Source organism: Panthera leo, chromosome B1, assembly GCF_018350215.1.
Source record: "Panthera leo isolate Ple1 chromosome B1, P.leo_Ple1_pat1.1, whole genome shotgun sequence".
Classification (NCBI taxonomy): Eukaryota; Metazoa; Chordata; class Mammalia; order Carnivora; family Felidae; genus Panthera; species Panthera leo.
In genome coordinates this window covers 126,600,019-126,614,762 of record NC_056682.1, presented here as the reverse complement: position 1 = coordinate 126,614,762, position 14,744 = coordinate 126,600,019, and the positions used below count along the sequence as shown (strand labels likewise).

Genomic DNA, 14,744 nt, shown 5'->3' with positions numbered 1-14,744 from the left:
TTCATTCATATGTAAAATTTAAGAAACAAAACAAGTGAGCAAAGGGAAGAAAAAGAGAGAGACAAACCAAGAAACAGACTCTTAATTATAGAGAATAAACTGATGGTTACCAGAGGGGAGGTGGGTGGCAGGATGGGTTAAATAGGTGATGGGGATTAGGGTGTGCAATTGTTGTGTTGAACACGGGGTATTGTATGGAAGCGTTGAATCACTATATTGTAAACCTGAAACTAATATTATACAGTATGTTAACTAACTGGAATTTAAATAGAACTTTTTTTAAAAGGCACATATAGGGATGGAATCATCATTAATTCCACCAGTTATGAGGATTCAGGACCTCTGTGTCAGAATTTATCAATGTGAAAAAAAAAATTTCTCACTATGAACAGCACAGAGCACTAGGGGGTACATGACCCTCCTGAAATTATGTACAATCCATAACATGCATATGCAGGTTTTTCTAAAGCATTCCATGGCTTCTTAAAAATCAGAGTCTCAAAAGAGGTTCATGACCATCCCCTCTACCTCGCCAAATTATGAATTATTATTTTGAGAAAAGAAGTATTTACTTACAAACTGGTAATATTTGTCTTAGTTTCTTGTTACCAAAGAAGAAAGATCTACTTAGTTTTATGACTTGGTATCTTGTATTTTCCATTTCATATTTATGTGTGGAGGTAAGATTAGTTTATACAAGTTTCCATTACCAACTAGGTGTGGTTTACATTTTCAGATATCAAGTTAAGAAGGGATCCAGGTTTGCAAACCCTATTTTTAATCTCTGTTGCTGTTTATTATTTTGTTTTGCTTCTTATTCAATTCGAATTTGGAAGGATTTCTCTTTCCTTGAATTGCTTCATGGTTTTATTTTGGTAAATATAAAGCAAAAAGAAATAAAAATAAAATGTTGACAATCTTTCCTCCTATTTAATGAAGAAATTTGAGGCTTCTATAAAACATTTTCACTGAGCCTATTTCAAAGCTAACAAGCAATTAACAAGATTTTGGCAGCTATATTGGTCTGGAGCCTATGGAGAAACAGAACTGGTACAATATATGTAAATATACAGAAAGAGATTCATCATAGGGATTGGTTTATTCACTTTTAGAAGCTGAGAAGTCCTGCTCCGAGCTAGAGGTCCAGGAAAGCTGGTGCTTTACTTCAAAAGCCCAAGACCCAAGTCTGAAAGCCTGAAAACAGGCTCAAAGGCAAGAGAAGATGGATGTCCCAGGTCAAGCAGAAGGAGCGAATTTGCCCTTCTTCTACCTTTTTTTCTATTCAGGCCCTTCAAGAATTATGTAATATCTACCCACATCGGATGAAGGCAATCTTCTTTACTCAGTCTACCAATTCAAATGCTAAACTCTTCCAAAACACTCTCAGAGACACACTCAGAAATGTTTACCAGCTCTCTGGGCATCCCTTAGCCCAGTCAAATTGATACATAAAATTAAGCATCACAGCAGCCTTACATAAATATTTATTTTAACTTAAAAGGTGAATTAGGGGCGCCTGGTGGCTCAGTTGGTTAAGCATCCAAGTTTGGCTCAGGTCATGATTTTGCAGTTCTTGAGTTTGAGCCCCACATGGGGCTGTGTGCTGACAGCTCAGAGCCTGGAGCCTGGATTGGATTCTGTGTCTCCCTCTCTCTCTGCCCCTCCCCCACTCACAACTCTGTCTCTCTCAAAAATAAACATTAAAAATTTTTTAATAAAAAATAAATAAAATAATACCCATTTTACTGTATCTTATGATTTTATAGGTTAGGAATTTGGGCCAGGCTTGCTGAGTGATCAAATTTTATCATTTCTTTCTCATTTACTAGTTGAAATACTTTTATAAAGAAACACTCTCTCTCATCTGTTATTTAATTACCTAGCAGAACCCATCTGAGTAAAGGCAATATAAAAACTTGATTCTTTTCCTATACTTGTCAATTTTCATAACAATGAATTATCTTTTCCTTTCATTCTCCAAAGATAACCAGTTTAAAAAAAAAATCAAAAAGAACTGATGGATTTAAACATATTTGATGGCTTTCAAATAAATTCTTTAGGAGTACTCATGAGAACAACACCCATAGAGTTCCTGCACGATGTTAATAGTTTATCTGTGCCTATATATGTGTATATATATATATGTATATATATACACATATATATACATTTGTAGGCTCTGTGCTTGGAAGAACCCAATGTGCAGGGCCTGATGCAGGGCTCAATCACAAACTGTGAGATCATGACCTGAGCCAAAACCAGGAGTCAGACATTTAATTGAATGAGCCACCCAGGCACCCCTGTGCCTTTATATTTTAAAAGCACTTTTTGCCCAATATAAAATCTTTGGATCACATTTTATTTCTTTGAGCTTCCTAGATACAATGTTCCATTTTCTTTCAGCATAAAGACTTGTTGTTAAAACTGTGATGGTAATATAATTTTCTTTCCTTATAGGTCACTTGCTTATTTTGTCTAAATGTTTAAGGAATTAAAAAAAATATTTTTAAGTCTAAATTTTATTAGAATATGTCTTGCTATTTGCCATCTGGGTTGATATCCACAGGTATTTATGTGCTCTTCCAATATATGGTTTCAAATCTTTTTAATTTTTGGGAAATACTTTTGGAATTACAACTTTTAGTTATTTCTTCCACATCTTTGTTTTAGTTTTTGTCTGTAGTGATTCCTATTATAATTATGTTGGATCTTCTTTGCTTATTTTCAATATTTATTATTTTCTCTTGAAATCTATTTACCTCTCTTTTATTTTTTATTTTTTTCCCTTTCACCTGCTATTTCTCTTTAGGCATTATGTGTCACATCTAGTTTAGTCTTCATTAAAAAAAATATATATATATATATATGTATATATATATATATACATATATATATATTACTTTCCTTCCCTTCTTGAGTTACATTACCTCTTTCCTAGTTTTTTGTTTGTTTGTTTTAACTCTGGTTTAAAGGGTGCCTGGGTGGCTCAATTGGTAGAGCGTGTGACTCTTGGTCTCAGAGTTGTGAGTTCAAACTCCACAGTGGGTGCAGAGCTTACATAAAAAAAGTAAAAAAAAAAAAATTAATAAGAAAAAACCTCTGGTTTATGTCATTCTTCCATGACATGTAACATTTTGAAGATACTCAGCTTATTTTAACATTTCTTTGTGGTTATCTGTATGCTTAAGGCATTTTATATAGTTATTAATATCATTCATTCACTCAACACATATTTATTGAACATGTACTATGTGCAGACAGGCATTGTAGCCTGAACTTGAACCATACTAGCCAATCAAGATTAATGAGTTATGCAATTCAAATTTTGTGGTTGTTATGCAACAAAATGTTGACAAATATACCCTACTTACAATTATTAAGTCCTAACCGTGTTTAGTCTCAACAGAATACTTTTACACCATTAATTCTGCTTTCTTGAAATTCTCATTTTTGACCCTGTCAGCTGGATTTATGTCTTTAGGAACAGCTTAAGGAAGATATATTTTCAAGGAATTAAAAGTTTGAATTTTTTTTTATCCATCAATGAACAGCATATAGATAATCTAAACAATTACTGAGCCACAATATTTTCCCTCCCCATCTTTGTAGTTGTGTCATCATTAATTTCTGGCATTTAGTTTATTGAACAAGTTCTGACTTTTTTTTGCCCTTTTGTACACTGTCTTTTCTGGACAAAAAAAAGGGGGGTGGGGGGGGCACCTGGGTGGCTCAGTCAGTTGAGCATCTGAGTCTTGGTTTCAGCTCAGGTCATAATTAATCAAAGTTTGCTTCTCAGTACCCTGATCCTATGTTTATTATTTCTTTAAATTTCATTGATTTCACTTCTTTGTCTTTTCCCTCTTCATTCTAGGGGGAAAGGTGGTTTTCAAATTTTCTTCCATATCAATAATTAAATGTTGATAGTCACTTTTTACAAAATGTGTTAAGTTTATTGAGTTACAACTTATAAACAATAAGATTAAGCCTTAGAAAAAATTTTTTTTAATGTCTATTTACTTTTGAGAGAGAGCCAGACAGAATGTGGGGGGCGGGGGTGCAGAGAGAGAGGGAGACATAGAATCCAAAGCAGGCTCCAGGCTTTGAGCCATCAGCACAGAGCCCGACATAGGGCTTGAACCTACAAACTGTGAGATCATGACCTAAGCTGAAGTTGGATGCTTAACGGACTGAGCCACCCAGGTACCCCAAGATTAAATTTTTTTTAAGTATATAGTTGAGTAAGATTTGACAAATATATTTAGTTACCACTATAATCAGCCCACTCTGGGAAAGAGTAGAGTGAGACAAGCAGGACACCAAGGACTGAATTTTGGAGAATGACCATATTAAGGGTCATAAGGAAGAAAAGTCAGAGGACTGGTTTTTAGCCCCAATTACTGCTATAATTTTAGAAGATTTTAGGTTCATATAGCAATCCTTCCACTCTTTTGCCTCCTGTTATGGGCTGAATTATACCCCCTCCAAATTTATATGTTGAAGTCCTAATTCCCATTATCTCAGAATGTGACTACACTTGGACATAGGGTTGTTAAAGGTGTAATTAAGTTAAAATGTGGTCATTTAATTAAATTATGAAAATTAGTCACAAGCACAGAGGGGAGACCATTTAAAGACACAGGGGAAAAATGCCCAAAGAAAGAGGGATAAAGCAGAAGAAGCCAATCCTGCCAACATCTTGATATCAGACTTCCAGCCTTCAGAGTTTTTGAGAAAAAAAAAATTCTGTTGTAGAGGCCATCCAGTCTGTGTTATTTGTTATATATTCCCTTAACCTTTTAATCCACAATCAAGCAAAATCCCTATCATGGAAAATTCCAAGTCTCCCAGGTCAGTGAATGCTATAGAACAATCCCACCCTTAGAAATGGGCAAGAGTGGGGGGCCTGGGTGGCTCAGTCAGTTAAGCATCCAACTTCAGCTCAAGTCACGATCTCATAGTTCACAGGTAGAGCCCAGCATCAGGCTCTGTGCTGACAGCTCAGACCCTGAAGCCTGCTTCAGATTCTGTCTCCCTCTCTCTCTGCCCCTCCTCCACACACATTCTCTCAAAAATAAATAAATGTTAAAAAATTAAAAAAAAAAAAAAAGAATTGGGCAAGAGTGTTCCCTCTACTGGACCTACTGCTTTACAGAACTCAATTCTGGCTTTTTTCCTGCTATGCCCAACCCCAAAGAGCAAGGAATCAGTGGGACCAAAACCTATGCCTTCAATTTTAGAGATTGCTTTTGAGTAGGTGGTCCCTGAGGTCTCTGCTTACACAGCTTCAAGAAGGCTAGCAGTGACTTTTACCCAGGTCTTTCCTGCTGAGGGTCAACAGATACTTCCAGTATCTATATTCTTAGATCCAACATGAAGCAAAAAGGCTTCTAGGCCCAAAAGGTGATGAAGAAGTAGGGCAGGAATAGGTTTGCCAAAGAAAATACAGGATATCTTGTTAAATTTGAATTTCAAACAAACAACAAATAAGTTTTTAGAACAAGCAAGTTCCAAATATTTAATGGGGCATACTTTTACTAAAAAGTATTGTTTATCTAAAATTCAAATTTAACAAAAAAGCCTTCATTTTTTTAAACAAATATGGCAACACTAGATGGAGTTATAGCTGGGCATTTGAGCTGGGTGTCATATGCATGAGCACCAGGCTCCTAATGGTATCAAAATGAATGGGAGGACATCATACAGGGAAGGCAGGATATATATGCCAACCAATTCTTGAATCATCCACATGCTGTCCAAAACAGAAATTCTAAATTCAATCCGGCTTTCCAGGTTATTTTCAAAATAGGACAATAGGATGTATTTTATTTTTACATTTTGTTAACTGTATTTATGTTTAAATATTTAGACATATGATGTGTGGGTCTCAATTTTCACTCTTGCTCCAGTTGTACAAATGTCAAGGGGTGCTGTAGAAAATTGCCTTAAGAAATCAACAGAATCATCAATCACATATATAGGATTAGGAAACTAAGGGTTAGAGAAGGGATATATTATTTGCCTAAAGTCATTCAGCTAGTGGAATCCATTTTCAATGTTAGATCTATCTGAATATAAAGCAAATATTCTTTTTTAAAATTACATGTACTGAATGGTGACTATGGTTAATACTTTATTGCATATTTGGAAGTTGCTGAGAGTAGATCTTACAGCAAATATTCCTTACCACCAAAAATCATTTACTATGTATAAGTTGTTACATCCCTTGATCACATCAGTTACCATGCATGCACTAAGTTGGTGCATTTCATGGCACATCAAAAATAGGTATAATGAAATCTTAATTGTTCAGGCTTTGATTCTGAATTTTATGGGTCAAGACAGTTGATTTTATAAGTGTGCCTGCATTTGATAAACCTGTGGGTTCATGTTATAATTATACAATTCAAAACACTGGTTTATAAAGTAGAATGCCAATTTAGGATTACAATGGCCAGTGTATTTGGCAGAATGTTTTGTAGTAATTTCTTTTTAAGGGAAATGTCAACCAGAGGATCAAATTAAAACACAGGAAACTGCCTGTTTAGCCAAATGCTAGAACAAAAAGAGTAAATATTCTAAAGGTAATATTTCGGTCAACATACATGAACGGTCATATTCCACTCTAAGAACAATCCAGCGAACAGTGGGGAGGCAGTTCATATGCTCTGAAGTTCAACATACCCGGCTTTTTACTTCTTATTATTTAACGTCTGCAGGCCTCAGTTTCCTTTTTTTGTATAAAAAAAAAGGCTTCATGTCAAGGGTTGATTATTCACGTAAAAATATCTAGCACAATATCAACATTATACTATGTATAAATTATACAACACATTATACATAATATATAAAATACTATATTATTACTATGTTACTTATTGCCATTGCGCAATTTATTACTGTTTCATTTAATAACTCTCTAGCTAACCTGGAGAAAGAGGCCATAAACGAGCTCACAAGCGTAGAGGCCGGTACGAATTACCATGGCAACAGCGCGCGCCTAGACATCTTCCGCTCGCGCGTCGCTGGGGAAGAAAAAAAAGCCTAAGCTGCGTGTTGCGTCATCACCGCGCGCTCCTTTGGTCTCTCCGTGCTGTTTTGGAAGGTCCCGGCCCGGCTACCGTCGCCCCACGCCAGGAATTATTTTTTCTTTCAACCTTTGTTACATCGCATCGAGCCTGCAAGACTGTAAGTACTAAAGAAAGAAAGAGGGCGATTGGGTGATCATTAAAAGAGATGCTGCAGCACACTCTCCAGCTCTGAACCCTCCCTGTGTTTTCTTGATCCTATCAGCTTCCTCTCAGCTGGGATCGCGCCGCGTCAACTTCCGGGCGGGTGCCCGCCAGCACGGCCTCCGCCGCTCCCCTTCTTTGGCCCCTTTGTGTCCCCGCAGTATCGAGGCGCGGGCCCTGGCACGTCCTTTCTCGAGGCAGGGAGCACCGTAGTGCAGGGAGCCTCTCACTGTGGGCGGGGGCGCGGCCCGCAGGGGGGTTAGAGTGGGGAACGTGCCTGCGCGTGCTGGGGTAAGAGGAGGTTGCACGAGGGTCAGCGTGTGGTTTGAGGAAGGCGGGGCGGGGAGGGGGGCGAAGAAGGGGAGTAGAGACAGAAATGGAAAATTTTAAAAAGATATCCCTGTTCACCTTCTGATCATTGTGGCCTAACAATGAGGCGCAGCCATAATAGTCATCCTGTGCCACTGGCATGTTTGTGTGCTCTTAATTGCCTTGGGAATGAACTGCTAAGGCTTTGTATATTTTATATTGTTTTCATGGCCTCTTTTTCTCTTTTTATTTTTTTCCTGCAGATAGTTCATTTAAAGCTCTTAATTCCACAGGGTGGTGGTGGTTTCTGCCAATATGAATCTTTTCAACTTGGACCGTTTTCGCTTTGAGAAAAGGAGTAAGATTGAGGAAGTGCCCGAAGCAACCCCCCAACCCTCCCAGCCTGGCCCTTCTTCACCAATTTCTCTTAGTGCTGAAGAAGAGAATGCTGAAGGGGAGGTTAGCAGGGCAGGCACACCTGATTCAGATATAACTGAAAAAACAGGTGAGTTACAATGTTGCAAATTGATGTAGCATCAAGAGGTATTTAGAAGATGAAAAGCAGAAGAGATTCTAATATTTATTCTTGATGTTGTATGTACTAATACGTTGTTTTCCACCTTGCGCCTTTAAATACGGCTTTGGGGCTGCCATAGGCACCATTGTACCATCAACTGAGCATCCATAGCTTCTTCAGTTTTATATGAGTTCTTGGAATGTGGCCCAGTGATGGAAGTTGATATCTGAATTTAGGTCATCCTTAGGTCAGAATAGTTGCTGCTGGAAGAGAAACTAGGTGATTCAGTCCTATGATGTAGACTGAGTCTGCTATTTGGCCAGGCGTTTATATTAATTCCGGTATTTTCCAAAAAATAATTGCTCACTTAGTATGAACCAGACTTTACTCAAGGTGCGTGAAGACCACCTCTGAACAAATGAAGGGCAGATCTCATTCAGATTTTGCCACCACTGGACTTCTGGAGATTCCCCAGGGTGCAAATGAATAATTGATATTGTTCAAGGTGAATGAACCATTTTTAACTTCTTAAGCTGGTTGTCACAGACAATAACACGATTTGAGAGGAAGCCAAAAATTAGCATTTCCATTTTAATCTATGTTCTTTGAACAATTAACAATTAGAATATATTTGAACTCTTCTTACATTTTAGGCATAATACTGAGTACTACGCAGTCTCATTTAATTTGCACAGCAGTCCTGCAAGATTTTATCCACATTTTGTTGAAATGAGACCCAGAGAAGTTAAATTGTTAGGAAGTTGATAGCACTGGAACTCAAATCCAAGCAATCTAATTACTGAGCATAAACTTTTAATTGTTTGTATTATGCAGTTTCTTTTGAAGGGTGAAAGGAATATTAGAAGTTTTATTTTAATGTTTATTTTAGTAATTCCTTTTTTAATGCAAAACTCAGTATTTCCCTAGCAGCTTTTATGTTGATGTGGCCCTGACAAGATTGGTAATACATAGGTTGTAATGTTGGTATCTTATTTTGTTTGCTAGTCTTCTGTTTAACAGTGATGGCAGACTCCCTACAAGTTATCATTTGAATCACACCTCAGAATACTTGGGTATAATTGGAACATGGTGGAATGATTTGGTAGGTTGAATTACGTGGTAATGAGGAGTCACATTTTGAAAAGCTTCGTTTGTATGAAAGGCTCTGAACTTGTCCAAATTCTGTGGGGGAACCACGGAAGCCCAGGAGTGATGTCCTTGTGTCCATTCTTTCAATAGATATCTACTCTGCATAACATGCTCTAGTTAATATGTAAACACCCAGGTACTTTAATATTTTAACAACACATGTATTAGTCTGTTTCCTATGTAGTTAGAGAGGGCTGGGAAGGCCAATGTGTAGGCATGGGATTTTGAATCCTTAGAAGTTTCGGCTGCTTCATTTTAGTTAAATTAGACATTGGACAAATTACTTACAATTTGAGATTAACAATTTTTTCATCTATAGAATAAAAATCACTTTGTAAACTGGAGCTCAGTGGAATGTTTTATCAATATTAATGTGAAATTCTTAATTGTCTCTTCCAATCAGAAGATGCTGGTCTACTTTTTTTTTCTGTTTAAGGAGATTTTATTCACCTTTATTGGGATTTTTTTTTTCCCTTATGTGTACACTTTTCCTACAAACTGAGATTGCCTTTACAAATCACATGGGTAGTCTTCATGACATTGGGAAATATAAAAATTAAGTTTGTTCTGAGAATGGTAAGAAAAGATGACTGTAGGTGGTACTGTGAATTTGGAAGAATCTTAAAAACAAAGGTTAGGTTTCAATTTTGCATTGTAGTTATTAGGGATCCATTAAAGCCCTCTTAGATAGAAGGGTAAAATGATGAAAGAAAGTTGTTTTGTCAAGAAAAATCAGTCTAGCAGTCATGAGTACTGTACATTTTTTGAAGGGAGAGAATTCATTTAGGAAGCTCTTTTAATCTAAACTTGATTATAATAGAAAGGGAGAAGGAACAGATACGAAATATTTCAAAGAAAGGGCAAAGTTTTACAACCAAATCTGGAGGAGGAATGAGATTAAACAATAATTTTAGTTTAGGTTATTGAAAAAAATGGTAGTTTTGTACATCAGAATAGGTATAAGGGACCCATCCTCAGCCATTGGGCATGCCTTTAAAAATTCAAATAATAATTAAATGTCCTGCCCCCAATGTATCATGTCAGACAAGACCTGAGGCGACTTAGCATGGGGTGGGGAATGCTGACCGAGTGTTGGAGTTTGGGTCCCAGTAGAGGACAAGGTACCGAAGTTCTTTTAGAATCCTAACTAGATAATGGAGATTAGGGACTCATTGGTTGGGATGTGGATTTTGACCTTACTTCCTTTATCACCGTATGATAACTTCTTATTCTATCATTGTGTGACAAATGCTATATTTGCTTATTTACAATGGAGCGTTAGGGTCTAAATCAGGTCTAAATCATCTAATTTTTAAAAAATTTTTAATTCTACTTATTTTTTAATTTACATCCGAATTAGTTAGCGTATAGTGAGTGCAACAATGATTTCAGGAGTAGTAAGTAGTGCCCCTTACCCATTTAGCCCATCCCCCTCCTGTAACCTTCTGTTTGTTCTCCATATTTATGAGTCTCTTATGTTTTGTCCCCCTCCCTGTCTTTATATTATTTTTTATTTCCCTTCCGTTATGTTCATCTGTTTTGTATCTTTAAGTCTTCATATGAGTGAGGTCATATGATATTTGTCTTTCTCTGACTAATTTCACTTAGCATAATACCCTCCATTTCCATCCACGTAGTTGGAAATGGCAAGATTTCATTCTTTTTGATTGCTGAGTAATACTCCATTATGTGTGTATGTATGCATGTATACACACACACACACACACACACGCCACATCTTTATCCATTCATCCATAGATGGACGTTTGGGCTCTTTCCATTCTTTGGCTATTGTCGATAGTGCTGCTACAAACATTGGGGTGAAGGTGCCTCTTCAAAACAGCATACCTGTATCCCTTGGATAAATACCTAGTAGTGCATTTGGTGGGTCGTAGGGTAGTTCTACTTTTAGTTTTTTGAGGACCCTCTATACTGTTTTCCAGAGTGGCTGCACCAGCTTGCATTCCTGTAAATCTAATTTCATAAATAGGATGGGAATTGTAAAAATTACCTGTAATGACTCTTTCAGCTAACTCTTAATTTTACCAATCTTAAGATCTTATTTCCTACCACTGAGTTACTGTGTCACAGCCACACCTTTTTAATTTTTTTATTTTATTTATTTATTTTTTTAATGTTTATTCTTGAGACAATGCGAGAGACAGAGTGCAAGCAGCGAGGGGCAGACAGAGGGAGACACAGAATCTGAAGCAGGCTCCAGGCTCTGAGCTGTCAGCCCAGAGCCCGATGTAGGGCTCGAACTCACGAACCGTGAGATCATGAGATCATGAGATCATGAGATCATGACCCGAGCCCAAGTCAGACGCTTAACCGACTGAACCACTCAGGTGCCCCCAGCCATACCTTTTAAAAAATATGGCAGGCACAGCGCAGTCTTTCCTTCTTCCCATTTGCTCTTTCTTCTGCCTCCAAGATCCTTCCTGCTGATATTTGCATATGATTTTGGGCTTAGTGATATATTTACTGCCTTTAGAAGGCCTTCCCCATCACAGTCTTTGAAGTAGCAACTCCAGCCCCTCCCCCCCAGCTGTATCTACTGTATTTTTCTATATAGTATTTATTACTGCCTAACATGGACTATATATTTGTGTCTCCCTTATTAGAAGATATCCATGCGAGCAGAGAGTTTGTCTATTTACTTGTTCACCATTGTTCAGAGCAATGACTGCTGTATAGTAGGCTCTTAATAAATATGTGTTGAAGGAAGTAGTATTGAATAAGTGGGGTGATACTAGTAATTGTACAAATATTTGAAAATATCCTTCCTCCTGTTTATAATCTTGAAACAGTCCCATAGCTGTCAGGCATTCTTCAGCCATGGTCACTTGAAACTGCTTTTGATACAGGACAGGCTCCCTTGATCCAATCCAGCTTTTGGATATGAGATGACATACACTTAACTTGTGGGCACCTCTCCCTCCCAGGTTTATTTTGCTTTTATTGTATCCAGAGTTATTAATGATTATTGCTTACACATTATTTCTCTCTTTTTCTTTGACCTTTTTGAGACCACAGTGGGTTTCAAGGGAATAAAATGATGGCAGATGAGAGAGGAAAGAGCTTATATTTTATGCATAAAGAATAAAAATATGAGCAAAGTTTGATCCTCAAGGAGCACGAGGAGAAAAGGACATGTATACCTACATAGTTAAAATAGTATAATGTAATAACTCACAGGGGAAGATGTTAAATAGTGTAGGATTGCAATCCAATTCAAAAATGCTCATCTATTCTTCCTGGGCAGGATCAGGAAGAGTCACAGAGAGATTACTTTGGACCCTAAACAATGAATCAGGGCTTATTTGGTGAACAAGAGGTGAAAATATATATTGCTTTGAAGTGTGGTATGTCTATGGGAATAGGAAGCTTATATTATCTGTGGAAGAGGAGGTTTCGGGCTGTATGGATGAAGCTGAAAAGATAGAAATGTAAACTGCTAGGTTGTGAGGGGCCTTTTTATGCTGTGCCAGGAAGGATGGACTTTTTTTGGTATACACTATAGAGCATTTTAGTATGAGAAGACCATTGATAAAGCTGTTGAATTAATTGAAGTCTAAATATGGGAAAATGATAGTAGGACAGAGGAGGCATTTTAGGGAAATTTTATATTTCAGTATTTGATGGTATTTGGTGATCAAGTAGATGTGGAGAGTTTAGGGGCACCTGGGTGGCTCAGTCAGTTAAGCGTCAGATTCTTGATAATGGTTAAGGTCATGATCTTATGGTCCATGAGTTTGAGCCCCACGTTGGGTTCTGCACTGACAGTGCAGAGCCTGCTTGGGATTCTCTCTCTGTCTTAAATAAATAAACATTAAAGTTGTTTAAATAAATGTGGAGAGTTTAAAGATAACTCAGATATTTCTTGCTTAAACAGCTGGGTGATTGGCACAGTCTACTGAATTAGTGTATTTAGGAGAAAGATACTAAAACATGTTGAGTTTCAGTTCTCCTATTTTATTTTTTTTAATGTTTATTTATTTTTGAGAGAGAGACAGGTGTGAGTGGGGGAGGAGTACAGAGAGAGGGAGACAGAGAATCCAAAGCAGGCTTCAGGCTCCAAGCTGTCAGCAGAGAGCCTGATGCGGGGCCCGAACCCACGAACCGCGAGATCATGACGTGAGCTGAAGTTGGACGCCTGACCGACTGAGCCACCCAGGCGCCCCTCAGCTCTCCTATTTTAGAAGCGAGATCTAGTAGAGAGTTGAACATCAGAGTTTGTAGCTCAGGGATGGTTGGAACCTGAGAAATCAACTTTGGGGGTCATCATTATAGTATTTAAAAAATGTCCACAAGCACAGTGTATAGTAAAAAACATTTAATGATGGACAGATGAAGGGAAACCAGTGGAGGTATAAAGGATAACTAGAGTAGTCATAGAAAATGATAGTACCTTGAAAGCTAAAGAAAGGTGAGTTTCCAGTTTTGTGTATAGTGAACAGTATCAAATACTGTAGAAAAGTCAAATTGGATGGGAACTGATAGAGACCACTTTCCTTGGAAATTAAACGTTGCGGTTAACCTTTTACAGACCTTTAACCCTTTCAGTAGAAAGGTAAGGAAGTGAAGATTAGTCTTTCAAGAAGGGAGAGAAACAACTTGACAGGAAGGCAGTGTCAAAAGATGTTTCAGGATTGTTGGACTGAGATACTTGTTGGCCAAGGGGAAGAAACTAGTGGAGAGGGAAAGGGTGAAGGGACGGGAGGTATCTGAAGACAGGCATCTAGGGATAGGAACGGGAGCACAGCTAGACTGTTTAATGTCACACAGAAATAGAGACACATTTTATCTGGGGAGAAAAAGTGATAAAGTAAAAACAAATGGGTTAATCAATTATTTTGAGGTTGGAATGGAGGAATGTTTTAGTATAAGCTTGCCTAATTTCTTAGCGAAATAGATTCAGTGTCCTAAAATAATTGCCATTTCACTGTGGTTGTCATGTTGAAAGTAACTTTTTAATAGAAAAATTTAAAATTATTCCCGTTAATTAGAAAGATTTCCAGAGAGCACTGCTGTGTCATACAGGTTGTATGACCTTGGGTAAGACATCAGCATTAAAAAAAATTTTTTTAAGTTTTTTTTTTTTTAATGTTTATTTATTTATTTTGAGAGAGAAAGAGAGAGCAAGTGAGCAGGGGAGGGCCAGGGAGAGAGAGAGAGACAGAGAGAGAGAGAATATCCCAAGCAGGCTCTGCGCTGTCAGCACAGAGCCCGACACAGGGCTCCATCTCACAAATGGTGAGATCATGACCTGAGTCAAAGCCAAGAGTCAGATGCTTAACTGGCTGAGCCACCCAGGCGCTGCAAGAAATCAGCATTTTTTAACTTCACTTCCTTTGCTTAGAAGTTCTCTGAAGTCTCTGCAAATGGTAAAACAGGTATGATCCTTTGAATAATGGAGCTGAGTGTATCATTTTAGCATCATGATTTTGTAACCAGGTGATACTAAGGTTTTTAGGTGTGTGTCACCAAAATGTGAATCATCTCTATATCTTTGGATAGTCGCTCTGGTTTCTTAATGT

At 37.6% G+C, this 14,744-nt stretch overlaps 1 protein-coding gene and 1 long non-coding RNA gene across 13 annotated transcripts in view; one reads left to right on the top strand and one right to left on the bottom strand.

The window, feature by feature from the left end:
- The window catches only part of LOC122218037, a 179,209-nt gene extending 172,192 nt beyond the window's left edge, over window positions 1–7,017 (bottom strand). For all 8 annotated transcript variants that reach the window (XR_006201812.1, XR_006201816.1, XR_006201810.1 and 5 more), the window contains exons 1-2: window positions 6,926–7,017; window positions 6,603–6,727 (exon numbers count right to left, since the gene is read on the bottom strand). This is a non-coding gene — a long non-coding RNA (uncharacterized LOC122218037). The remainder of the gene's footprint in view (window positions 1–6,602; window positions 6,728–6,925) is intronic.
- Window positions 7,018–7,083: 66 nt separating this feature from the next.
- Window positions 7,084–14,744, top strand: part of SMARCAD1 (SWI/SNF-related, matrix-associated actin-dependent regulator of chromatin, subfamily a, containing DEAD/H box 1) — a 78,103-nt gene continuing 70,442 nt past the window's right edge. For 2 of the 5 annotated variants that reach the window (XM_042935878.1, XM_042935874.1), the window contains exons 1-2: window positions 7,084–7,185; window positions 7,802–8,043. In XM_042935878.1, coding sequence (XP_042791812.1) covers window positions 7,854–8,043 — 190 coding nt within the window. In that variant the 5' untranslated portion in view covers window positions 7,084–7,185; window positions 7,802–7,853. Of the gene's footprint in view, window positions 7,186–7,434; window positions 7,521–7,801; window positions 8,044–14,744 lie in introns of those variants that run through there. The other 3 variants (XM_042935876.1, XM_042935875.1, XM_042935877.1) reach the window with 3 other exon arrangements.